Below are 26,397 nucleotides of genomic sequence, written 5' to 3'. Positions count from 1 at the left end.
ATTCATCATTTCAGATTTCCAGATCTGAAAACTGAAACACCAAAATCTCAATAGGAATTTGGAGAAAAAATATTTTGTGACTGGATTTCCCTTGAGGCTGAATGTCAAAAATGGGAAATTCCACAAATTAAGTATTTAAATACAATGTTGCAAAAGGTTTCTTTATAGAATTGATTGGGAGCAAACCTTAGAATGTAATCTCCTGACTCGAGAAACACCCTCAGCACCATAACTCTTCCAAGCTCATATAGCAATCTTTTTCTTTTAAGATGTCATGTAAAACTTATTTCTTTGACCGAAAGGTTTTGTAACTTGCCCTAATATTTCATAACATGCATAATGATAACACTCCCTTGTGAAACACCTTAAGATATTTTTACTGTATCAAAGCTGCCAGCTGTTGTTGCATACTAATGGTGTATGCTGTTAACTGAATATCTATTATACTTAATTATATGCAGGTGGAAGCATTAATTGGGGTTTCACATGGGCATGTATAAAGTGACACTCATTGAAATGTCATGTAAGGAGATATATGCTAGAATGTTTCACTTTGTGGATAAGTACAAGACTGAATAAAAGTTGGCTTGTGTTGTATTGTTTAATTGGCTGGGTTTCCAGATTATAACGTGAGTAGGTAGCCACAGGCACATCTGTGTTTTACCTGCTGCAGGCACAATGCACCAGAGCAACAATGTGTTTCACCCTAGCACTTCCCCTTACACTGAGATGTGCTGCAGCTACATGATTGGTTTGTGATGTTATTGGTTACATTATCTTTAACCACTCACATGGATACAGGTGACAGCTAGAATTTGAGACTGCTCACTGTGTCTCACACCTGCACACACCATGGGTGCTGGGGAAAAAAATAAGCACTACCACAGTTAGGCAGTAGTGCAGGGGTTAATTAAAAAAAAGAAAAGAAAAAAGAGAGAAAAATATAAAAAATAGAATCTGAGACTGAAAAGAAAATCAAAGCAAAGCAAATTGGTTTCAAGATAAATGTAAGGACTTTTAGCTGAATTGACTTTAAATTTTGGAATTACCTCCATGATTTTCCTCATATGCCTTATGTCCATTAAAATGCTTGTTAAAAGTAGTGCCTCTGACCAGGATTTTAGTCACTTGTCTTTCAGTGAAATGCTTTGGGATGTTTCACGATATTAAAAGTGCTGGAGAAATTGACTTATTTGGTGCCATTGTTATACTGGCTGATCTCCAATGAGATGAAAAGAGAAACGTGCAAATGCCTAACCAACTTCTCAAATCATCTTGGGGTCTAATCACAAATGGACTATTTGGACTGAACATATTCTTCACTCAGCAGCAGACCCTTCCTCTTTCAAGTTAGCTTCCTCCCAAAATCCCAGGTCGTCCAAATTTTAGCAAACAGAACAAGAAACATTGGAAAGGGGCAAAGAAAGACTGTTTTGGTGGTTCAGCCTGCAGTCACTGAGCTTTAATACTTCAGGTCTAAGGGTTACTCCATATCAGCCAGAGGGTACTCATTGTAACGGTGTAAACTCCAAGTATCACCAAATACACACGGAAAAGAAATGTATCAAATCTGTAACAAAATGCCAGCCAATCATTCTTAGGATTGATTGGATCTTCTAGCTGATACAAGTAGAATTTGATTGAAGAAATCTCCTTTAGTATCTCTTTCACAGGGAGCTCTTTGATCTGCAAAGCTTGGGCCTCTTGGTTGAGAATTTTAGCTTGATGTTGTCCAGGAGTTTCGGTATCACTGTCAGAAGCTTGGTTAAAGAGGAAAGACAAGAACAGTTGAGCACATTTTAGATTCTGTAGAAACAGAAGGGCACAACTCGCCCCCTTGAATATCATGCATGTGGAGGTGTTAGTGTTGGACTGGGGTGGACAAATTCCAAAGTTACATTACACCAGGTTATAGACCAACAGGTTTATTTGAAATCACAAGCTTTCAGAGCACTGCCCCTTTGTCAAGTGAAGTGAAAGGAAGCACCTGTGTGCTGTGACTTCAAATGAATCTTTAGGACTATAACCCAGTGCCATGTGACTTCTGACTTTGAATAGCTTCTGCTTGACATTGAGGTCATGTCTGTTGTGCCTATCTCCATCACTTTACCTGCATTGATTTCATAGCCTTCCATCCATTTTCTAAACACAAATGACATCCAGAGAAATCAGAGTTAACATTTGGGATGAGTGACCCTTCTTCAGAGTTCTAAGAAAGGGTCACTCGACCTAAAATGTTATCTCTTATTTCTCTCCACATATGCTCCAAGACCTGCTGAGCTTTTCCAGCAATTTCTGCTTTTGTTTCTGGTTTTCAACATCTGCAGTTCTTTCAATTTTTACAAATGTTATCAATCTTCATTTTGAAGTTTTCAATTAATCTCTGGCCATAACAGCTTCCTGGAGGAGAGATTTTCACCTCCTCTTTATCTGAAGAAGGGCTTCCTGACCTTACCACTTTGCTTTAATTTTAATCTTTTGCCTCTTTGTTTGGGACCCCCAATCCATCACAAGAAATCTTTTCTCTTAGTTTATTCTAATAAATCTTTTCACCATTTAACTATCGGCATGTGCCTATTTGAAGGCATTGCTTTTATGATTAGATTAGATTACTTACAGTGTGGAAACAGGCCCTTCAGCCCAACAAGTCCACACCGACCCGCCGAAGCGCAACCCACCCATACCCCTACATTTACCCCTTACCTAACACTACGGGCAATTTAGCTTGGCCAATTCACCTGACCCACACATCTTTGGACTGTGGGAGGAAACCGGAGCACACGAAGGAAACCCACGCAGACACGGGGAGAACGTGCAAACTCCACACAGTCAGTCGCCTGAGTCGGGAATTGAACCCGGGTCTCAGGCGCTGTGAGGCAGCAGTGCTAACCACTGTGCCACCGTGCCGCCCAATGCCACCATGCCGCACATCTGAAATCTCATGAGCTAGTGAAGTAGACAAGTGAGAGATAGGCTTCAGGCTGTTGGGCCAATGCTTCCTCAGCAATATAAATTCCATTTACCAGTGCTTCAACCAGATCAGTACCAGTGCTGAATGTCAAGTATGGTTCTCTTGGTAGCATTTCTTCTGTGAGCTAGAAGGTTATGAGTTCAAGTTCCATTTCCACTACAGAGAGCCTGATTTAAAGAATGCCTGTTCTAATGAACATGCTGTCACACAGATTTTAAAGACTCAACATGTAAGCATTTCCTGTACTTACAAATAGCTACTTTACATCATTCTGCATTCTCCAAGAGCACACAAATCGACCTGTGATTGGACTTTGGAATGGAACCCATTTCCAGTCTGCAGACTGCCTGTACTTAGCACAAAATCTTGGTTACACTGTTTTGCAGTTTAGAGGGCTTGCTGCACACTGTCGGAGGTGCTAGCCTTTAGTCTAAACATTAAGTGGATGTCCTGACTGCCCTTCCAGGTAGACATTTCAAAGAGGTTTTCCCATGTACTTTGATGAGGTACAGGAAAACTTCCCCAGAGTCCTGGTCACCATCTATCCTTCAGTTAACATTTGATAAAATAGCTCAGCAGATCATTTGTCACAATTTGTTTGTGGGAGGTTGACATGTGCAGGGTCACAGTTGCATTTCCCTACATTACTTCAAAATTACTTTGTTGTCCTAAAGGCCTCTAGGAAATTATGAGGATGTGGAAGTGGCTATATAAATGCAAATGCTTTTTGAAAATGTCTGCTTTTTTGACACTCAAACTAGGTGGAAGTAAAGTTCCAAACATTTATTCAACCAGTGATTACTAATCTTGCAGGATTGTGCAGAGATTGTTTTCCAGGGCCCTGCTACAAGCAAGCCCCAGGATAATCGAATGACAGGGAGACTAAATCTCCTAAAGAAATCTCCTTGAGCAATTATTTATTCAGTAATGATTAGGCTCTGAATTCTGGGTTGCCATTGTAGTCTTCTCATTTTGGAGGAGAGCTCATCCTTTAACTATAAAGCTGTGCCTGTCCAACCTTTCTGCTGGTAGGTATGAAGATGAGAATGGAAAGAGAGAACATTTCATAGCCTCTCAGTCCATTCATCCGCTTGTGAATCCTTTCATTGCAACTCTAAGAGGGAAAGTGCGAAGATAAAGAAACGAGATGTCCTTTGACTTGGCAAGATAGTCCCAAGAACCCAGCTCCACCCGGCTTTAGGAATGATTCAATCTCTTGCACAGCTTCCCCAAATACAATTCCCTGGAATGTCCTGGCTTTGGATGTAAACAGCCACTGGGACTACCTTTTGGGAGTACACATGTCATGACAAATCTGATACCTGTTTTCATTCTCACACCCTCTGGGAGGTAATGTTTTCAGAGATTTTCCAGAGCTGCTTCAAGTTCTTGAAGAACATTGGTCTCTGGAAATTTAGCTCTCAAAATGAGCAATAGTGGAAGTCTGACAAGTGGTCCAAGCCCCTCCCCCACCCGAACCAACTCCCCCACTCCCATTTTCCTTCTCAGCTCTGCCACCATTATCCTACTGGGTTAAAGAGAGTTAAATATTAGGCAAGATTCCTGCTCCTAATTCCAATCCAAACAGCCCTGATAGTAAGTATCCATGAAAAGCAGGACAAATCCAATCCTGCCAATTATTGCTCCGTCTATTTACTCTCGATTATCAGGCAAGTGATGGAAATTGTTGCCAATAGCGCTATCAAGCAGCACATGTTCAGTAACAACCTGCCCACTGATGGCCAGTATGCGTTCTGCTAGGACCACTAAGCTCCTGACCTCATTACAGCCTTGGCTCAAAAATTGAATAAAAGAGCTGACTTCAAGAGGGAGGTGAGAGTGACAGTCCCATGACATCAAGGCCACATTTAACTGAGTGTGTGATCAAGGAGCCCTAGCAAAATCAGAATCAATGGCTATCATGGACAAACTTTCTGGTGGTTAGAGTCATATTTGGCACATAGGAGGAGGATTGTGGTTGTTGGAGGTCAGTCATCTCGGGTCCAGGACATCACTGCAGGAGTACTTCTGGGAAATGACCTAAATGATCTTCCTTTGGACTAGTCGGACCGAAGGGTCTGTGTCGGTGCTGTACATCTGTATGATAATGACCATGACTATGACTCTATGAAGTCGGAATTGGGGATTTTCACTGATGACTGCACAACGTTCAGTGCCATTTCCAATTCCTCAGCTACTGAAGCTGTTCATGGCCAAATGCAACAAGACGTGGACAATATCCAGGTTAGTAAGTAAAATATGAGGTCTGCAGATGCTGGAGATCACAGCTGCAAATGTGTTGCTGGTTAAAGCACAGCAGGCCAGGCAGCATCTCAGGAATAGAGAATTCGACGTTTCGAGCATAAGCCCTTCATCAGGAATGACAATATCCAGGTTAGGGCTGACAAGTGGCAAGTAACATTCGTGCCGTACAAATGCTGGGTAATGATCATCTCCAATAAGAAAATCGAACCATCATCCCTTGATATTCAATGGCATTGCCATGGCTGAGTGCTATACTATCAACATTGTGGGGTTTACCATTGGCCAGAAACTGAATTTAACAAGCCATATAAACACAGTGGCTCCAAGAGCAGGCCAGAGCTAGGAATTCTGCGGCAAGTAACTCACCTCCTGAAGCCCCAAACCTGTCTACCATCTACAAGGCACAGATCTGGAGTGTGTTGGAAGACTTGACAGCACTCAAGAAAGACAAAGCTTCTCACTTGATTGATATGACATCCATAAACATTCAGTTCCACTGATAATACTCAATGGCAGCAGTGTGTACTATCTATAAGATGCATTGCAGAAGTTCACCAAGGTTCCTAGCCAGCGCCTTCCAAATCAATGACCATTATAATCTAGAAAGATGGGAACAGATAGATGGCAGTAGATAGATGGGAACACCACCAGCCGCAAGTTCCTATCCAAGTCATGCACCATCCTGACCTTTGAAATATATTGTCGTTCCTTCAGTGTCATTGGGTCAAAACCCTAAAAGTATTGGTGGCCTACCTATAGCATATAGACTCATTACATTCTCAAGGGCAACTAGGATGGGCATAGCTAGTGATGCTCATGTCCCTAGTTAGATCTGAACTTGGATTGAATTTGTGATGACTACAACAAAACAATAGCCAGTTGACCCACCCAAGGGTCCAGAGAGGATGGTAGGCATATGGAATGAGCTGCCAGTGAAAGTGGTTGAGATGGGTACATTAACAACATTTGGAAGGTATTTGGATAAATATGTGGATGGGAAAAGGTTTAGAAGGATATGGGTCAAGTGCAGGGAAATGGGGTTGGAGTGGATGAATATTGTAGTCAGCATGGACCAGTTTGGGCCAAAGGGCTTGTCTCTGTGCTGTATGACTCAATGAGTGATAGTAGTTACTTGTGGGCAGTAGTAAAGAATAGGTGTGCCACATAGCTCAGGAAGAAGACAAGAATAGGGACAAAAGTGGATAAGTTGGGAACTTGTGTGGAAACTAGGAGCAAAGTAAAAGACAAATAGTTGAAACAGTATAAGAGTTCTCACCACTGTCATCACAGATGCCCTCTTGGGTCTTAAGTGAAGTGCAGAAACTGTCTGTGGTGCTCCGATTTGAAGAAATCAGCTTCGAGACACAACACTTGGAGACAGCAGTCATGGGTTCAGCTTCCTCATTCATGCTCAGGAGCTTGGTAATTAGAATCGATTCAATCAAGCTGATCACAAGAAGGGCCATACAGACAGCAAAGAACACACCTGAGAATGGGAGATCAAAGGCAGATGTTTGGGTTTAATCAAGTATAGGAATAAACATGCTCATAATTTGGCATTTTTATTCCCTGTTACCTCATAGATATGCAAATGTAGGTTTTAACTTTAAATTCGTTTCAGTGACTCTCCTTCCTGACAGTCAGAAGGAGTTCGGGAGAGACTGCTGTCTGGCGAAGATGAGTCTCGGGAACCTAGGGAGAGATTATAAAGGGAGCAAGGTGGTGCTCAGGTAAGTATGTGTGGTTACAGCAGAGGAAGATACCACTGTGTCTCCAGGTATGCTTGGACCACAAGGAGAAAGTGAGGACTGCAGACGCTGGAGATCAGAGGTGCTGGAAAAGCTAAGCCAGTCAAGTAGCATCTGAGGATCAAGAGAGTCGATGTTTTAAGCATAAGCCCTTCAACATTCCTGATGAAGAGGTTATGCTGGAAATGTTGACTCTCCTACTTCTCGAGTGCTGCCTGACTGACTTGTGCTTTTTGACTCTGCTTGGGCCACAAGCAATGCTGTAAAGACATTCATATGAAGGATCGACAAAGTTTCTTCCACCTGTTTTTCCTGAGGCCTACGAGCCTGGGCTATCATCAGCTACAAATAAAAATAATCAAAAATGGAGTTACACAACCTCCCTTCACTGACTGACCAACACCCGAGCAGTCCTCAGATTGTGAACGAGTTCTGTCCTGGAGTCTGCTCGCAATTTGATTTGTACGCAAGACAGAATATTATGCAGAACAATGTAAAGCAGCTGTTTATAAGTACAGGAGATGTTTGTATGTCGGGTCTTCAATATTACTCCCCTGTATGGGATCATATTTGGAAGTACGAGTCCTTACTTATTCACTCATGGGATGTGAGCATTATTGGCTGGGTTAGCATTTATTGCTCGTCCCTAGTTGTCCTTGAGAATGTGGTGGTGAGCTGCAGTCCAAGTACTATTAACTGATTGATCCACAATGCCCTGATGGAGGAGATTCCAAGGTTTGACCCAGTGACAGAGAAGGAACGGTGATATATTTCTGAGTCAGAATGCTGAGTGGCAGGAGGGGATACCTGCAGGTGGTGGTGTTCCCATGTCTCTGCTGCCTTTGTCCTGCATCCTGGAAGTGGTCATGCGTTTGGAAGGACCTGTGCAAGGATTCTTGGTGAGTGAATCGTGTAGGGTGTATACACTACTGCTACTGAGCGTCAGTGGTGGAAGGAGTGGATGCTTGTGAATGTATTACCAATAAAGTGAGCTGCTTTGTTCTAGATGGTGACAAGTTTCTTGAATGTTGTTGGAGCTGCCTCTATCCAGACAAGTGGGGAGTATTTCATCTCTCCCTCTCCTGACTTGTGCTTATAGGTGCTGGACAGGCTTTGGGGAGTCAGGAGGTGAGTTACTCACCACAGTATTCCCAGTCTCTGATCTGCTCTTGTGTTTACATGGTGACTCCAGGATGAGCTTCTGGGCAATGGTGACCCTCAGGATGTTGATAAATCGAGGATTCAGCAATGTAACACCATTGAATATCAAGGGGCAGTGGTTAGATTGTCTTTTTTTGGAGATGGCCAATTTCTTGCGTGTGTGTGACATAAATGTTACTTGCCACTTTCAGCCCAAGCCTGAATATTATCCAGATCTTGTTGCATTTGAACTTGGGCTGCTTTGGTATCTGAGGAGGGTAGCTATGGGCAGGAAATAATAGATTCTGGATCAGTGGTGCTGGAAGAGCACAGCAGTTCAGGCAGCATCCAACGAGCAGCGAAATCGACGTTTCGGGTTTTGCCCGAAACGTCGATTTTGCTGCTCGTAGGATGTTGCCTGAACTGCTGTGCTCTTCCAGCACCACTGATCCAGAATCTGGTTTCCAGCATCTGCAGTCATTGTTTTTACCGTGGGAAATAATAGATGGCTAGCCAGCGATACTCACATCCCACAAATGAATTAAAGAAACGGATATTGGGGAACCCCTGTACTATGGTGGCCTGTCTGCCAACTAGGGTTTTCCATTCTCATTTCATCTGAATATTTGGGTTGAATTTGAGGAGGAATCTGAGAGGTGAAATGCTAAGAGGTGACTTGCTTCCATGTCCTAAAGTCTGCTAACTTAATGTATCTGAATGTGGATGTAGATTGCTCCTTTCTATCTGCCTGTTCATTTTAAAGAATGGCGTGGACAAAGTTAAAAATCACACAACACCAGGTTTATTTGGAGGCACTAGCTTTCGGAGCGCTGTTTCTTCATCAGGTAGTTGTGTGATTTTTAATTTTGTCCGCCCCAGTCCAACACCGGCTCCTCCAAATCATTAATGTGTGGAAAAGACAAGAGCATATTACCAATGAGGGGCGTGGTCATTGCAGTAGCAGGAAGGTCATCACTCAGGTTCATCCGGAACACCGTGTATCCAAGCAGGATGCTGGATTTGAATGTTATTCGCCCACTGCTGTTCGGAGGCAGGAAGTAGCTGGTCACGTCTACCAACATCAGAAATATGCTGGGCAGCAGCAGGCTGACCACGTAAAGCAATGGCCTTCGTCTTATAATGACCTGCAATGCAAAGGGTGCTGAGTAGTTGTTATTTTTGCCACCCTCTTTAAGAAAGGGAGGAGGAATGATTTGCAGAGGTAGTCCCAGAGCCCTGTGGAAATGACCTCCTGATCCCAACCTTTCATTGCAATATGGATGAGGGCCCATGCAGTAGATCAAAGAATCAAAGTTTCTTCAAAAATACACAGCTATTTGTTTTTTATTCTGTCACAGAATGCTGGTAAGGCCAGCATTTTATAGCCAATCCCTAATTGCCTTGAACTCAGCGGTTTGCTCAGCCATTTGAAGGGCAGCTAAGAGCCAATCACATTATTGCAGCTGCAGAGTCACAGGTAGGCCAGGCCAGGCAAGGAAGGCAAATTTCCCTTCCCTAAAAGGGGCATGAGTGAATCAGATAGGTGTGTACAACAATTATTTAATAGTCATCATTACTGAGACTAGTCAATTCCTGATTTAATTAGTTGAATTTAAGGTTAATGTGCTACCGGGCTGAGATGAGAACCCATGACCCAGGTTTGCTAGATTACTAGTCCAGTGGCAACACCATTAAGCCATCATCAACTCCACACTTATCCTCACCTGGGTTAATTATTTAACTGGTAAAATATTTGGAGACCTTTAGACGTTCTGAAAGAAGACTCAAGCCAGGACTCCATGGAGGCTTCAAGGGGAGAAAGGAAAGGGTTCCCTGGGGAAGGTTTGGGAGCGCATCTTCTCCATGCTAAAGCAGTCCCTAAGTAGGTAGGTGTGTGAGCATGTGTGTGAGCATATCTGTGTGTGTGTATGTACACGTGTGTGCATGTCCCTGTGTGTGAGAGTACATATGCATGTGTGTGCGTCTGTGCATATGGGTTGACTATTGTCCATGTCTCTCCCTCAGCCATCCACTGTCAGCTCAAAGATGAAAATGAAGTAAAATCCTGTTGGAATGGTATAAATTCTTGTTGTAGTGGCTCACTTACACCATCTCATGGCCAAGGACTTCTATAGCTTCCCCACTCTCCACCCCCCAACTCCCCAGCAATCCCGGTATTAATGGGAGATTTTGAAATTGTTCAAGGTGAATGCATTAAGTACAGAATAATAACTAAGTAGTATCCCCAGTTTTTCTGCACGCAGCATGACCATGAACTCTCACATTCACTTACATTAAACTGAATTTGAGCATATTCCCTTCCTTCATTATACAACATCTCATACTTGGATGGAACAGACAGGAGTTCCCATTCACCGTCATCTACAAACGCACTGGTGTTATTCTCAATCTCTTCATGGCTTCTCCAAAGCTTGAGATTGATGTCATTTACTGCAAAACAAAAGGAGAGAGAGGTGGCAGCTGAGTGAATATCCTATGAGGAAATATTGTCAGGGCTACAGGAAAAAAACAGGGAAGTGGCACCAGACGGATTACTCTTTTAGAGAGCCATTACAGGCACAATGGGCCGAATGACCTCCTTCGTACTGTAAACGTTCCGTGAATCTATAACTGAACTGAGTTTGCACAGTGACGAGAATGACTGTTGCATAATCTAAGTGTTTTCTTGAGGGAGCAAAATAACTAGAGTTAAGACTTCCAATGAAAAGAAACCCCTGTGAAGACATTCCTGGACACTAAACCTTTAAACAAATGGTTTAATGTCTCTTTCTGAGTCAGCAGAGTACCCTATGATCACCGCTTCTGGTTGCTGAAAGGAGCAGAAATAAATCCGATATCATTCTTAAACAATAGGAAGCAGCTATCTGTCGAAAGATGGTGCTGCAGGATGCAAAACAAAATACTCTATGCAACAAAATTTTTAAAAAAATGGTTACTTCATGTGAAGTTGGTCTCTTCCTTATAGCATCCCTCTCTCTCTCTTTCTCACTTTCCAATCAGCCTCCCAATCTTTCTCTAATCTTCCCATCACTCCCAGGAAAAAAGGGATGCTGGTTCCCAGTGAATACCAGCACCCATTCCCGGTACATGGGTGGTCCTTCCTTCTGGTCCAGTTTTTGTCTTACTCCTGCTGGGACCCCAGCCCCTGCCTGAACTTCCTCATTGGCGGTGTATTTGCTGCTGATAACTCTCGGCATTTACCGCAAAAGTAAAATAACAGGGCACTGTTGCTGCAACTGTGCAAAGTATTAGTGACACTGCATCTGGAATATTGCAGGCAGTTCTGATTCCCTTATTTGAAGAGGGATGTAGTTGCTTTGGAAGCAAGTCAGAGCAGGTCCACTAGATTGGTTCCAGAGATGGGAGATTTGTCTTATGAAGAGAGATGGAGCAGTTTAGCCCGACATTCTCTGGGGTTTGCAAGAATGACAGGAGATCTAATTGAGATACATAAGATGCTGAAGGGAATTAGCAATGTAGATGTAGAGAGGATGTTTTACCAAATGTGGCAAGCGAGAATGAGAAGTCATAGTTTTTTTATTTATTGATTCATTCATGGGATGTGGGTGTTGCTGGCATTTGAAGATCTAAGACCCCTCAAGAGGGGCCTCTTGGTTTGAGATTGGTCAAAAGAATCAACAAATGCGGTCTATTCAAGTTAGCAAGGGTCATTAGTTTATTGAATTAAGGTACCTTGACCCAATCTATCCAGCAACACAGAGATTGAAGCTTCTGTGTTCCTTGGTGAAGTTGTGCAATTACATTTGAAAATTACACATTGTTTATATGTTTCTTTAGGAATAGTACAACCTTAATCACAAGAAAGACCAATCACATACAATAAGGTTACATGATTTACAGCAAGTTAATCCAATGATGTTTCCTGGGAAAGGGTTCTTAATTACAAAAAAGTCCAATCAACTGTAATAAGGTGATATGACTGAAGACAGGCTAATCCAATGGTATTTTATTTAAGAAGGATATCTGATTTACGTAAATTGTCATGCCATGTATTAGTTCAAAGTTAGTTCAAATGGTCAATTAATGTGTCAGTATTCATCTTATGAAAACTCTATTGTCCTCTTAGTAGCATTTATTACAAACCCCTAACTATCAAGTTAAGTATCAACCACAAGGCTGTGAGTCTGGAGTCACATGTAGGCCAGACCAGGTAAAGATGGCAGTTTCCTTCCCTAAAGGACATTAGTGAACCAGATAATTGTTTTCGTGGTCATGTTAGACTCTTCATGCCAGATTGTTTCTATTGAATTCAAATTCCACCATCTGTCATGGCAGGATTTGAACCTGGGTCCACAGATCATTACCGGGGATCTTTGGATTAACAGTCCAGTGCTCATACAACTAAACCATTGCCTCTCCACAGGCAACTTAAAATAGAGATGAGAGCGAGTTACTTCTCTCAAAGGGTCGTGAATCGGTGGAACTCACTATCGCAGAGTATGATGGATAGTGACACACTGAGTAAATTTGAAGGAGGAGAGAGACATATTTTCAACTACTGAGTTGAATAGTTATAGAGAACAGGCCAGAGAGTGGAGGTGAGGTGATCGTATTGAATGGCAGAGCAGACTGGAAGGGCTGAGTGGCCTGCTTCTGTTCCCTGTGCACAGAATGCTGTGATGTCACAGCCCCATGTGCAGATCCTCACTGAGGCCTGTCCTGTACTGGTCAGCTGACCTCTTGGGGCCCTACCTGCCACTTTAGACATTATGAATAATCACTCCGTTCTATATACAGTAGCAATGTTCTCTCGTTAAAATCTAGATGGGCTTTTCATCATTCATTTGCCACAGAAAAGTTGTCCTTTCTCTCAAACATAAAGGTCTGACAGGAATAAGCTGTGGCATTTTTTTAAAAAAGTCTGTATTCCCCATAAGTGCTGAGAGAAGTATATGAAATTATGAGAGGAATGGATAGGGTGGATAGTCAGAGTTTCTTTCCCAGGTTGGAATTGTCAGTTATTAGGGGGCATAGGTTTAAGGTGAGAGGGAGAAATGTTAATGGAGATGTGCGAGGCAGTTTTTTTAAAATGCGGAGGGTGATAGGTGCCTGGAACGTGTTGCCCGAGGAGGTGGTAGAAGCATATAAATGTCTACATGTTTGAGGCATATTTTGACAGAAACATGAATAGGCAGAGAATAGAGGGAGATGGACCATGCACAGGTAAATGGGATTAGGTCAGAACAGCATCATGGTCAGCACAGGAATGGTGGGCCAAATGGCCTGCTCCTGTGCTGTACTATGTTCTATGTATTTTAAATCTGGTTATTGATCCACCTGCTAGTGAAAGCAGTTTCTCCCTGTCAACTCAACCTAAACCCCACATTACTTTCTAAAAAGATGTAGCAATTCCAAACTCAATTTAAGGTCCTGATTGGACTTCGATAGTAATTATTACAACAATGTGACATTGCTGAGCCAACTATAGGCCGGTTTGAGGATCTACTATTTGCCTCTGCCCAATGACAATTGATTAAGGGCTTCAAACAACTCTGCATTATCAACTTCCAATTTCACACAGTCTTAATTTCTTATTTACTTTTGACCAAAAGGTACACGCTGTTGTTGCTCGGTAAAATAACAAGTCCTTCAGAAATGGAAGGTTGGGAAAGGTACTGATTAACAACATGTATTTCCTTGAGAGTGTGAGGGAACGAGGCTTGAAGCACAGCTGTGAGAGATTATATGAAAAAAGAATGCTGAGACTCTGGAATTCCCTTCCAAAACCTCTCCATCTCAGTCCCCACTTTTAAGTTGCTCCTTAAAAATTATCTTTGATTGAGTTTCTGGTCAGCTCAGCATTAAATCTTGTCTGATAATGCTCCTGTCATGGTTAGCTATGTTCAAGACACAATATAAATGCAAGTTGCTGTTGATTATTTTTTCCTCTCGGCTCACCTGTATGCAGCCAGCTACAGAATGTGAAGGTGCAGTTCTGTTTGTCAAATGGGAAGGCATAAATCTCCAGTCTGCAGGCGGAGACAACTTGTATTGGTTTGTAGTTCTTAATATGCCCTGAGGAATTCACATACACATAGGGCATGTAAGGTGATCTTCCTACATCAATACTGTGTGAGGAAAAGAAAAGGATTGGGTCAATGCATATCCGGCTTACTAACGAATGCCTACAGAAAATCAGGGTATGAGAAACAGTTACAAATAGAGAAAGAACGCATGAAGGTGAAGCAAATCAAGAGGCCATAAGAACAACTGTTGAGAATGAATTTTTTTAAAAAATCATTGCGGGGATGTGGTTGACACTGGCCAGGCCACCTCATTGCTATGGCCTGGAGTTATGTGTAGACCAGACTGGATGAGGATGATGGTTACTTTCCATAAACGATGTTAGTGAACCAAATGGGTTTTATGGTCAGCCTTAGATTCTTCATTGCAGATCTTAATTGAATTTGAATTTCACCATTTGCCACGGCAAGATTCTGCAACATTATCTGGGTCTCTGGATTAATAATCTAGCAATAACATTACAAGGTCATCCCCTTGAATTGTGATGGATCAAACTTTGCCCTAATGAAGTTTATAATCTGTCACTCAAAATGTAAGTGGCAGGCAAAATAAACGTAGAGACAGTAATCAAGGATCCTAGTGTATTGATGATTGACAATTAGGGAAACTATATTTTTGGCTCAGTGGTTGGAGGTCTTAATGATGAGTCAGAGGTTGAGAGTTCAAGTCCCCTTCCCAGAACCTGAGTAAAATATTGAAGTTGATTTCAATGTTTTACTGAGGGAATGGTGCTCCCTTAAGTAGAGGGGAAAGATCCAATAGTGCTTCTTGAAATAGTCACATGCGTTCTCCCTGGTGTCCTGGTCAATAGTTACCATGCAACCGGCATCAGAAGGATAGTTTGTCTGGTCATTATCACGGTACAATATATGGGAACTTGCTACTTGTCATTCAGATGCTGAGGGAAGTCTTGTGGCACCATGGTAGTTCTCTGCCTCGTAGACAGATACACTGTGGGTTCCAACCCCACTCCAGGATGTGATCGCTGTGGAAGGTGTTTCATAACATGGCAAAACAGGTTGACCATGAGCTTGGATCACTGGTGCTGGAAGAGCACAGCAGTTCAGGCAGCATCCAACGAGCAGCGAAATCGACGTTTCTGGCAAAAGCCCTTCATCAGCTTTATTCCTAATGAAGGGCTTTTGCCCGAAACGTCGATTTTGCTGCTCGTTGGATGCTGCCTGAACTGCTGTGCTCTTCCAGCACCACTGATCCAGCATCTGCAGTCATTGTTTTTACCTGACCATGAGCTTGTAAACCCTTCCGTTTCCTGGCAACTCAGAATTGTACAGGTGCAGCAGCCTCCCTGTGGTAAAAACATTCATGGAGTCCTGAAAGTCTACAGCACCAAAATTAAAAGCCCTTTAAGCACATTGAATTTGTGCTGGTCAATAACAGTCCCTAACTAATTCTAATCCCATTTTTCATGACTTGACCCACAACCTTATAGGCCTTGGTACTTTAACAGTACGTCTAAATACATGTTAAATGTGGGGAGGGTTTCTGCCTCCACCACCCTTACAGCCAGTGAGTTCCAGATTCCCACTATGCTCTGGTTGAAAAACCTTTTCCTCCCATCTCCTCTAAACCCTCATGCATGCTCCTGCCACAGGCCGTACTTTGTGGAAAGAGTCCGCCTCTCTTCATGGAGCTGCTGATGTCATATCCTGCCTGAGGTTCCTACTTTACAACACTGACCGTGCATTAAAGCTGACCACCAAGTGCGTTGGGATGTCGTGAAAGGTGCTATGTAATTACACATCTTCCTTTTTGATTAACTTGTTTGAAAGAAACAAAAGCGCTATTCAATAATAAATAATTAGGAATGAACTTCTTATCTGTTATGCATTATAAACTGTTACTCACAATTCCTGGATTAATACATCAGGGATCCAAATAGATTCAATGGGCAGCGAGATTTCATTGATGCCATCAAACCTTATAGGATTCCATTTGAGGAACTCATCCATCCATATCTGTTGCAAAAATAAAGGAATCCATGAGGGGAAGCTATGAAATCCTTCTTTCCAATAAACTAATGAAGAGCAGAAACTGCAGGGCATTGTGATGGAGATATCAATGGCACAATATGTTAGTCTAGATTTCAAAGGTTTCCAATGCAATTCCTGGCTCATGTTCTCTATTATTTCATCTTTCAGGGCATAGGGTGACAATTGACCTTGAGTTCATGATCTTGATCTGAAAATGTGTTGCTGGAAAAGCGCAGCAGGTCAGGCAGCATCCAAGGAACAGAAAATTCGACGTTTCGGGCATAAGCCCTTCTCCTTTGGAATTCTTCCTGAAGCAGTGCTTATGCCCGAAACGTCGAATTTTCTGTTCCTTGGATGCTGCCTGACCTGCTGCGCTTTTCCAGCAACACATTTTCAGCTCTGATCTCCAGCATCTGCAGACCTCACTTTCTCCTCCTTCATGATCTTGATCACCATACACTGAAAATTCTGTATGCACCGTGGCTCAGAGACCTCAGCACATGTAGATTGTCACTAAGGTTCAGTACTGATGGAACACTGCACCATTCATAGATTCAGGCAGTACAGAAAAGGCCCTTCGGCCCATTGAGTCTGCATTGACGTCTACCACAAGAAGTGTGTTAATCCCAATTTCCTGTACTTGTCCCATATTCTTGAATGCTATGATATCTGAAGTGCTCATCCAAATTTTTTTTTTAAAGTTTGTAAGGTTTTCGACCACCATTACCTTCCCAGGCAATGCATTCCAGATGCCCACCTGAAAGGCTTTTTCTCAAATCTCCCAAGTCCCTTATCTTAAACTATGCTCTCTTGTGATTGACCCCTCCACCAAAGGGAGCAGCTACTCACTTCTCATCCTGACCATACCCCTCATAATATTATACACCTCAATCATGCCCCCCCCTTCAGTCCTCTTTGCTCTAAGGAAAACAATACAAACCTATCTAGTCTCGCCTTCTTGCTCAATTTCTCCAATTCAGGCAATATTCTGGTGAACCTCCTCTCTACCCCTTCTGATGCTTTCACATCCTTGCTGTCATGAGGTGACCAGAACTGCAGCTGTGGCCAAACCAATGCTCTGTACAACTCCAAAGTTACTTCTTTGCTCTTATATTCTATGCCACAACCGTTAAAAGTATGTGTCCCATATGCTTTCTTAACTATTCTATTCATGTGCTCTGCCAACTTCAGGAATCTTTGAATAATTACCTCAAGACTCCTCTGTTCCTCTGAGTTACCCAGTGTCCTGCCATTTGTTAAATACTCCCTTATCATGTTTCTTCTTCCACAGTGCATCACTTCACACTTAACAGGTTTAAATATCATCTGCTACTAACCTACAGCCATCTTCTTCACTATTAACCATTCTACCAATCTTGGTGTCATCTGCAAATCTGCTTAACATCCACCCCACATTTTTATTGATATCATATTTGTAAAAAAAATCAATAAGAGTCCCAGGGCTTATCCTTGTGGTACACTACTGAACATTAGCTTCCAATCACTCAAACAGCCTTCTACCACTCACCTTTTGTCCTATTATTAAGCCAGTTTCTGATCAATCTCGCCAAGTTTCCCTCAATTCCATGTGCTTTAACTTTCACGTTGGAGACATTGTCTTATGGATGGGATGTTAACTTGAGGTCTTGTCTGCCCTCTCAGATCCAGCACATTTTTTCAAAGAAGTTGAGCTGTTTCCTTTCCCCTGACTAATGTTTATCATTCTACCAATGTCACAAAAACCGATTATCTGGTCATTATCACATTCTTATTTGTCAGAGCTATCTCTATGCAAATCAGCATCCATATTTCCTACTTAATATTAATAACTGCACTTCAATTTGGACCGTAAGATATTTTGAGACATCCCGAGACTCTGAAAGACTTTGTACAACTCAAATCTATCCCACTATCATGTGGTAATGTTAAATTTGACAGAGAGGAGGAGAAGTGGTTAGGAAAAAGAGATATAAATGAGAAATAATGAAGATGTCGAGTGTCCACAATACTATGGTTTTGAGGGCCCAATATTATTGACCAGACTGTAGATTTGAGGCTTATTTGTGTGCAATGCACACATTTTGTTCCTGATATTGACGATCCAATTTATGACTGTTTATTAAAGATGTAACCTAAATGAAAATGAGGCAGAAACACATAATTGCAACATAGGATAGCTGAACAGTGCTACTAACACCCACTGTTCATTAGCAATGGATTCCAGTGCACAAGGAGAGAGGAGTGGGTACTCAGTTTTATAATTAGCATCTGTCCGCTGAGAAGCCTTCTCCTTTGAACAGTCATCCCTATGAATTTGCTTGTCAGCTCACATCCATTTCTTTACAGGGCCTTTTGTTTCTTAAAGATGAAATCGGAAATATCGGGAGCTTTACTGAGAGAAAGTAATCCTATCATTAATGCTGGCATCTGTCATTCTCAGCCCTCTGCTACTCCAGGAATATGAAGCTTCAAGCATGAGGAGCACTGCAAAAACATTTAGCTTATTACATTATGTATTTTATGGGTCTGATAGAGGTCTATAGAATCATATTGAATGCCTGATGCTGTACATACCTGCTGGTACCAGATATTTGTCCTCAGCTTTTGGTTCTGGCCATCCTATTTGAAATAGCAAATAAACAGGTTTTTATTAAGAGCAGAGAAATTTATTCAGATCAATATTTCTGCATATGTTTAATGAGATTCTGTGAGAAAATCAATCAATTTGTTTTTAACCTTACCAGTCAAAATCCAATAACAGTCCAAAAAAAATGTGCAGGTTAGGTAATTGGCCATGCTAAATTGCCCGTAGTGTTAGGTGTAGGGGAATGGGTCTGGGTGGGTTGCTCTTTGGAGGGTCGGTGTGGACTTGTTGGGCTGAAGGGCCTGTTTCCACACTGTAAGTAATGTAATCTAATCTAACCTGTCATTGATTGGATTATAGTAGTGTCTTCATCATGGACTCTTTAATGCCAGAGCTGACAATGTGTTGCTGGAAAAGCGCAGCAGGTCAGACAGCATCCAAAGAACAGGAGAATCGACGTTTTGGGCATAAGCCCTTCTTATGTCAATTCTCCTGTTCCTTGGATGCTGCCTGATCTGCTGCGCTTTTCCAGCAACACATTTTCAGCTCTGATCTCCAGCATCTGCAGTCCTCACTTTCTCCTCCTTAATGCCAGCCAAGGTTCAATGGGCCTTGCCTTTGTGCCATAAGATTCTGGATTCAAGCCTATTTCCAGAGACGTGTGCACACAGCCATTAACCTGAGAGCCCTATCTGCCCCTTCAAAATATTCCCATGAGACTATTTCAAAGAAGGTGTTCTTCCTGGTGTCCAGGCCAGGACAGACACCTCGGTCAACATTACAAAAACAAATCATCTGGTAATTGTCACTTGGCTGCTCGTGAAGATCAAATTAGCTGCCTTGTGTCCTTTGTTACACCCATTAAATACACTCCTACACTATTTTATTGGCTGTAAAACATTTTGGGACATCTCAAGGCTTTGATGTGAGGACTTCAAGAAAATGGAGATGTTCTTTGTCAGCAAAATAACTACACCTTACCTCACATATAGTTTATATAAGAATGCATCTCACCTGAAGATGTTACCAAGTATGGTGACGAAACATCTGGAAATGAACCTTCCAGCTCACCTCAACCTGAGCTACAAATCTTAACAAAACTCACATCTTGAGTATAGTTATTTTTAAAGGTGAACACTTACCACTTCCAGCACAGCATGAAGGATGAAGTCAATGTATATGGTTGTAGGTTGTGTCCAGTTTTTGACTGGTCGGACTCCCTTGTTATAGTTTGTCAGCAGTTTCTCCATCAGCTGTAGTAGTGTTGAGTTTTGAAGGGATGCAGTGTAAGCAAACCCTCCTGAAAATATGCAACATGATAAAGTGATTGGCAAAAGAATGACAGGACAAATGAGGAAAATATATTTTATGCAGAGAGTTATTAGGATCCTGAATACACAAAGTGAAAAGTGTAGAGGCAGCTGGTTCAATACTAAGGTTCAAAGGAGAATAAGTTAACATTTGAAAAGCTAAAAATATTTTTGCCTTTTGGGAAGAAAGGAGGTAGGGGGACTAATTATTTAACTCTTTCAAAGAGATGACAGCAGCATGATATGCTGAATTTATACACTATTTATTTCACAATTTGTGATGACCCTGATTTCGAAGCAGTACAATAAGGAACATTTGTAGCTGTTCTGAAGTGCCTGCCTTTTAAGACAACGTATCAATTGTCCACTGATCAATTGTGATTTTCTTGGATATTAAGAAATATTGTGCCATGTGATTTGGTGATCATTGGCCTGGAAGCAATGCCGATATAAAAGGAGGCAATGTTGAGCAGGGACAAAGGAGTGCAGCAGACAAACTTTTCAGAGACAGCAGGAGGAGAGTTGAAGGGTGGAGCTACAGCTATTAACACGATGAGAAAGCAGACAGAGACAGAAGGTGCAACACAGAGAGTCTTTGTGTGGATCAGACACAAATCACTCCCAGAAAGCATGTGGCTTTACTTGGAGGCTATGGACCAGCTAGTTAAAATAGTCTTAAACCTGGAAAACTGTGTGATTAGGTCAGAGGTAAAGAGTTGTCTGTTTTCCTAGAAATGGCTAAACCATGAACCAGAGTGTTATTGGTTCATGACTTGAAAAGGAATGTTGGAAAGCTATACCATCATGACAATTGTGACCTGAAGGATAGACTGTGCCCTTCTGATGATATCCAGACCTGTGAAACATGAAGCTTAAAGCTATTGAGTATTGCTGAAAAAAAAGACCCATTTTATCGAAGGTTTTTGTCTTACACTTATTCGAGTATTTGCAAGGATACAGATGTAAACAGCAAGAGCAATTTTTTTTCCTTTTCTTTTTTTCTTACCTCCACACTACCGCCTAATTGTGGTAGTGCTTTTTCTTCCCCCAGCACCCATGTGTGTGTGCAGGTGTGAGACACAGTGAAAGACACAAGGTGCACGAATCTTTATTCAAATTTCCACCACCAGGAAGAAAGGAAACACCCGAGTGGGCAAGAGCATTTTATACTGTGTGGAAGAGAATGCTGAGTGGGTGGCAAGTGGACCATGACTGACAGAGTCATTGTCATGGTGAATTGACCAGTTAGGTAATGAATGGCAATTAGCTGCCAATTTTGTTTAAATTTAAACCATGCAGGTTGACTCTAATCAAGGCATTGCCCTGTGAAATACCCAAGTTCTGCAGGAATAAACGGTTACAGTTGGACAGGATTCCCGACCTACCCTGTAAGAACGAAAAACATCACATTATAGAATGTGATGCCATGCATGAAGGGGAGTGCTTGCAATTGTAAAAGTTCTCTCTTTGTTGGACCAACTACTTAAAATGAAATCTACTTTTGAATCATTTTTCTGTTAATCATCATCATATATAACCATGAATTCAAATTCATACTAAACTAAAAGTTAAGTGAAATCTTGTTGATAACATCTTCACTGTGACTAAGCTGGTAAAATTGGCTATTTAGGTTTAGAGTCTCCCTGTAATGATTGTAACAGATCTATGATCTCAAATGACATGAGAAAACATTGAATTATGGCACAAATAATTTGTGGAATTTGATTAACTTTTACAATTAGGATATGGACTCAGAATTTCTTCTGCAGCATTACCAACAGCTTAATGTGAATAGAGCTGACTACTGACAAAATGTGGTACCACACCTTCCTTATATATAGTTTACCTCAGAATGCATCTTGAGTGCAGTTACCTTTAAAGGTGAACATTTTACTAAACACCTACACAGTAATGCCCCTCCTGCATGATCTGATATACCTTTAAAATACCTTCTGTTTCAGTCACAAATACTGCCCCAACAGAGTGACATAAGCACTACATACATAAGCACTACATAAGTTGCTCCTGTCCCAATAACCAACAAATAATGATCAATAGAGTACTCCCTTTCCTAACCATTAATTGATACTTATGAATGGAGCAATAGTCATAGGGATGGAAAGGAATTTCTTTCTGTTCCAAATACCAATAAATCTTTATGATCCAATTAAAGACCATTGGAATAAAAGCTGTGACCAGAAACTATACTGGATTAATATAATCTTACAAGTGAAGGTCAGAGGCTAGGAGTTGTGCAATGCATCTCCTGACTCCCCAGAGCCTGTCCACCATCTACAAGTAACAAGTCAAAAGTGTGATGGAATACCACACACACACACATGCACACACCTTGCCTGGATCTGTGAAACTCCAATTACACTTAAGAAGCTTGATACCATCCAAGGAGCCAACTCGATTGCATACCAAAGCATGGTGGCTCAGTGGTTAGCACTGCTGCCTCACAGCGTCAGGGATCCTGGTTTGATTCCACCCTTGGGCAACTGTCTGTGTGGGTTTGCACATTCTCCCTGTGCCTGTGTGAGTTTCCCCTGGGCGCTCAGATTTCCTCCCACGGTCCAAAGATGTGCAGATCAGGTGGATTAGTCATGCTAAATTGCCCCATTATGTCAAGGGATATGCTGGTTAGATACATTAACCATGGGAAATACAAGGGAATGGAACATGGGCCTACAAGGGATGCTCTTTGGAGGGTCAGTTTGGACTTGATGGGCTGAAAGGCCTGATTCAACACTGTAGGGATTCTATGATTCTAAACATCCATTCGTTCCACTACCATTGCTCAGAATCAGCAGTGTGTACAAACTACAAGATACACTGCAGAAATTCACCAAGGCTCCTTCAACAGCATCTTCTAAACCCCAACGTTTCAATTTCAAAGGACAAGGGTGGCAAGTGGTAGGAAAACAATCACTTGTTCCCTTCCAAGCCACTCATTAGCCTGACTTGGAAATATATCACCATTTCTTCATTGTTGCTGGTTCAAAATCCTGGAATTCTGTCTTTAATGGCATTGTGGGTCTACTTATGGCACATGGACTGCATAAACTCAAGAAGGCACCTTCTCAAGAGCATCTAGGCATGGATCAGCAACTAATGGTGGCCAAGCCAGCATTGCCATGTCCCATGAATTAATAAAATAACTGGGGGATGGACAAGAGGCAGAAAATCATTGAGGAATGAGTGTTTTTTCAGATTGGAGGAGGGTATTCAATGGTTTTCCTCAGGACTGGTTCTAGGTATACTGTTTGTTACATATTTATCAGTTTGCCTTGGCTATAAAGTGCATAATTGTGAAGTTTTCAGGTGACACAAACCTTAGATATATAAGGGGGAGGACTGTTGTAACCTTAAGGTGGAGATAATCAAACTGAAGAAATGAACAGACACATGACAGGCAGAACTTAATACAGGGAAGTATGGTCATGCAATTTCCAAAGGAAAAGTAAGGAGAGACAATACAAACTAAACAGTTGGTCTTAAAGAGAGTGAAGGAACAAAGTGAACTATGAAGTTGTCAGGGAAAATAGATAAGGCTGTTAAAAAAAATGATCTTTAGTTTTATCAGCAAATATGGTGGGATTTAAATGCTTTTAAAGCCCATCAGTATTAGTTACCATGGAACTAATAGCTGAAGGAAATTTTTTTGTCCTTTGAAATTGAAATGGTTGGGGTTTGGAAGGCAACCTGAGTGAAACAAATAGGATTCTGAGGGAAATTGACAGGGTAGATACAGAAAAGTTATTTGCATACGGGACATTCTAGGACCAGAGGGCATAACCTCAGAGTAATGGGTCGCACATTTACAACAAAGGTGCAGAAGAACGACTTCGCTGAGAGGGCAGTGAATCTGTAGAATTCTTTACCACAGAGGACAGTCGAGGTTGGGTTGTGAAGTACATTCAAGAGGCGGACAGAGGGGAATCAAGGGTTATGGGGAACAGGCAGGAAAGTGGAGTTGAGGATTATCAGATCAGCCATGATCTTATTAAATGGCAGAGTAGATTTGATGGGCTGAATGGTCTGCTCATGCTCATTCACGTCATGACCTTATGGAGAGTTTTTTTTAACCAATTAAAAAACCCCATGTTGCTATGATCTGGGATGCACCGCCTGAAAACGAGAATGAAGCAGATGTCAGAATACACTGCTTCCCAAACATTTTCACACCGTCAACTTACTTTGAGGCTTGAAAATGATTGTGAGCCTCAAGCTAGAGCAGGGGCCTTGCTAGTGCAGGAGTTAAAACTCTTTCAAACTTCCCTGACACCCATTGCTGCTTCAAAGCTCACAACTCCAGAGTTTTAGTTTGCAAGCTCATTCTCCAGCACCTTTCAAAAACACAATGGAATATACAAACAAATTTTGCAGTGAAGAGTAGAGGGGAGTTACTTTAATAGCTGTTTCAGACAAAATTCTCTTTGTTCAAATCATGAACTGGTACCTGTGCTGGTTTATAGCTTTTCCTATCTCAAACTGTAATAAATTAACCAAGAGAGCCTTTCTTACACCCGCCCACCGATGGAAGATGGTGGGGAGCGGTGAGACTGATCTTTTTTTAATTGCTAGACTGATTTTTGCTTTCAAGTCTTCAGGTGATCGTGCTGGCCTCATTTACGATGATATTAATGATATCAGTTGATGGTTATGACATTATCCTTGTTTTAGATTCTCATTTAAGGCCTATCTCTTTCAAAAATCAATTCTCAGCCCTTATTCCCGTACCACAATGGCTTCTTAATGGCTGTGTATTAAGGGCCTGATTTCCAAAGTAATTATGTCTCTGAAGGGCTGTTTGTTAAAAAGGCCACTTACTGTGTAAATGATCACTGTAGAGATTTTCTACTTGGTAATTAATGCTTCGATCATGAGGTTGCAGGACTGTATAACATTTTCCAATGGAGAAAGAATATTAAGGCCAAGATCTTCTTAAATGCAAGTGTCGCCCTGCCTTGTACTGTTAACCTTTGAATTTCTTTTTATTAAACTGGGGAAGGATGGTCTGTGTGATGTTCTGTCTGTTTTAAATTTTCTATAGCGTCTATCAGGCAAGAAAGAATTTATGACCTTAAATTCTCTTTGGGCATAAACAAAATGAAAAACATGAAAAACCCCAGACTGAAGCTCTGTGCTAACAAAATCCATTTTGGAAAAACTCAGTAGGTCTGGCAGCTTCTGTGAAGAGACAAACAGAAGTAACATTACAAGTCCAATTAGAAGATTTGTAGACCTGCTGAGTTCCTTCAACACTCTTTGTTTTTATTATAATTAAGCTCGATTATATTTAAATCCAACAGCATTGCAAATATGTGGAGATTACAAGTTAACCAAACAATATCAACACATTCGGGCAGCACGGTGGCACAGTGGTTAGCACTGCTGCCTCACAGCGCCAGGGACCTGGGTTCAATTCCCGCCTCAGGCGACTGACTGTGTGGAGTTTGCACGTTCTCCCCGTGTCTGCGTGGGTTTCCTCCGGGTGCTCCGGTTTCCTCCCACAGTCCAAAGATGTGCGGGTCAGGTGAATTGGCCATGCTAAATTGCCCGTAGTGTTAGGTAAGGGGTAAATGTAGGGGTATGGGTGGGTTGCGCTTCGGCGGGTCGGTGTGGACTTGTTGGCCCGAAGGGCCTGTTTCCACACTGTAAGTAATCTAATTATTAAAACAGTTCATCATTCTTGTTTCTGAGAAACTTGGGGAAGGGCCAAGTCTCAAAAGAATATGAAAGATGATAAAAGAATTCAAAAATTGGTGAAGTGGCCAAGTGTGGGTTTCACATGCCTCGAGATTGTAGAAGGAAGTGATGACTGAAAATATAATGATCATACAAACAACATTTTGAACAATTTGAAATGAAGATTTCAGCTCATTGAACAGAATGACAGAAGTACCTTCATGTTTTCAAATACCTGTAATATTTGCAGGTATTGAACCAATTTAGATTGTAACATAAAAGTTGCCTTTAAAATGTGGTTGTTGTCTGAATTTTGCATAGTCTCAAGAACACAAAGAAGACCTGAAAGTCTAAAGACTTTGCCATCATCTGTTTTAATTCAAATTTCTCTAATGTAGAATTGGAAATAATATCACAGACAGAAAGTTTTACCAAAGTCTTCAATGCAAATATTGCAATCATCTATTAATTTCAAAGCATTAATAATCAGGAGGTTTATGTAAGAATTTTGGGCTAATAGGGTCAAATATATTTGGGCCAAAATCTTTTCATTTGTACATTTTTCTCAAAATAATACCAATAACCTTATAGATTAAAAACAACACTTAATTATTATAACAGAAGTATTTTG

At 41.5% G+C, this 26,397-nt stretch overlaps 1 protein-coding gene across 1 annotated transcript; it reads right to left on the bottom strand.

The window, feature by feature from the left end:
* Nucleotides 1–1,476: 1,476 nt before the first annotated feature.
* htr3b (5-hydroxytryptamine (serotonin) receptor 3B) lies at nt 1,477–21,933 on the bottom strand. The gene is made up of 10 exons (XM_060847013.1): nt 21,922–21,933; nt 21,410–21,461; nt 19,908–20,065; nt 18,756–18,800; nt 16,057–16,166; nt 14,065–14,234; nt 10,418–10,575; nt 9,059–9,269; nt 6,513–6,722; nt 1,477–1,760 (listed from the first exon to the last, which is right to left on the bottom strand). The coding sequence occupies exons 1-10, from the start codon at nt 21,931–21,933 to the stop codon at nt 1,477–1,479; spliced, it is 1,410 nt and encodes a 469-aa protein (XP_060702996.1).
* Between the last annotated feature and the right edge of the window lie 4,464 nt (nt 21,934–26,397).

This window comes from Hemiscyllium ocellatum, chromosome 29 (genome assembly GCF_020745735.1).
Source record: "Hemiscyllium ocellatum isolate sHemOce1 chromosome 29, sHemOce1.pat.X.cur, whole genome shotgun sequence".
NCBI lineage: Eukaryota > Metazoa > Chordata > Chondrichthyes > Orectolobiformes > Hemiscylliidae > Hemiscyllium > Hemiscyllium ocellatum.
This window is presented reverse-complemented; position numbering and strand designations above follow the sequence as displayed.

Coding starts and splice junctions, on each gene's coding strand:
- htr3b (XM_060847013.1), bottom strand. Junction 20,066..21,409: donor TTTATTCCTGCAGAACTTGG/GTATTTCACAGG, acceptor GCATATTTTCAG/GAGGGTTTGCTTACACTGCA. Junction 18,801..19,907: donor TTCATGCTGTGCTGGAAGTG/GTAAGTGTTCAC, acceptor TATTTCAAATAG/GATGGCCAGAACCAAAAGCT.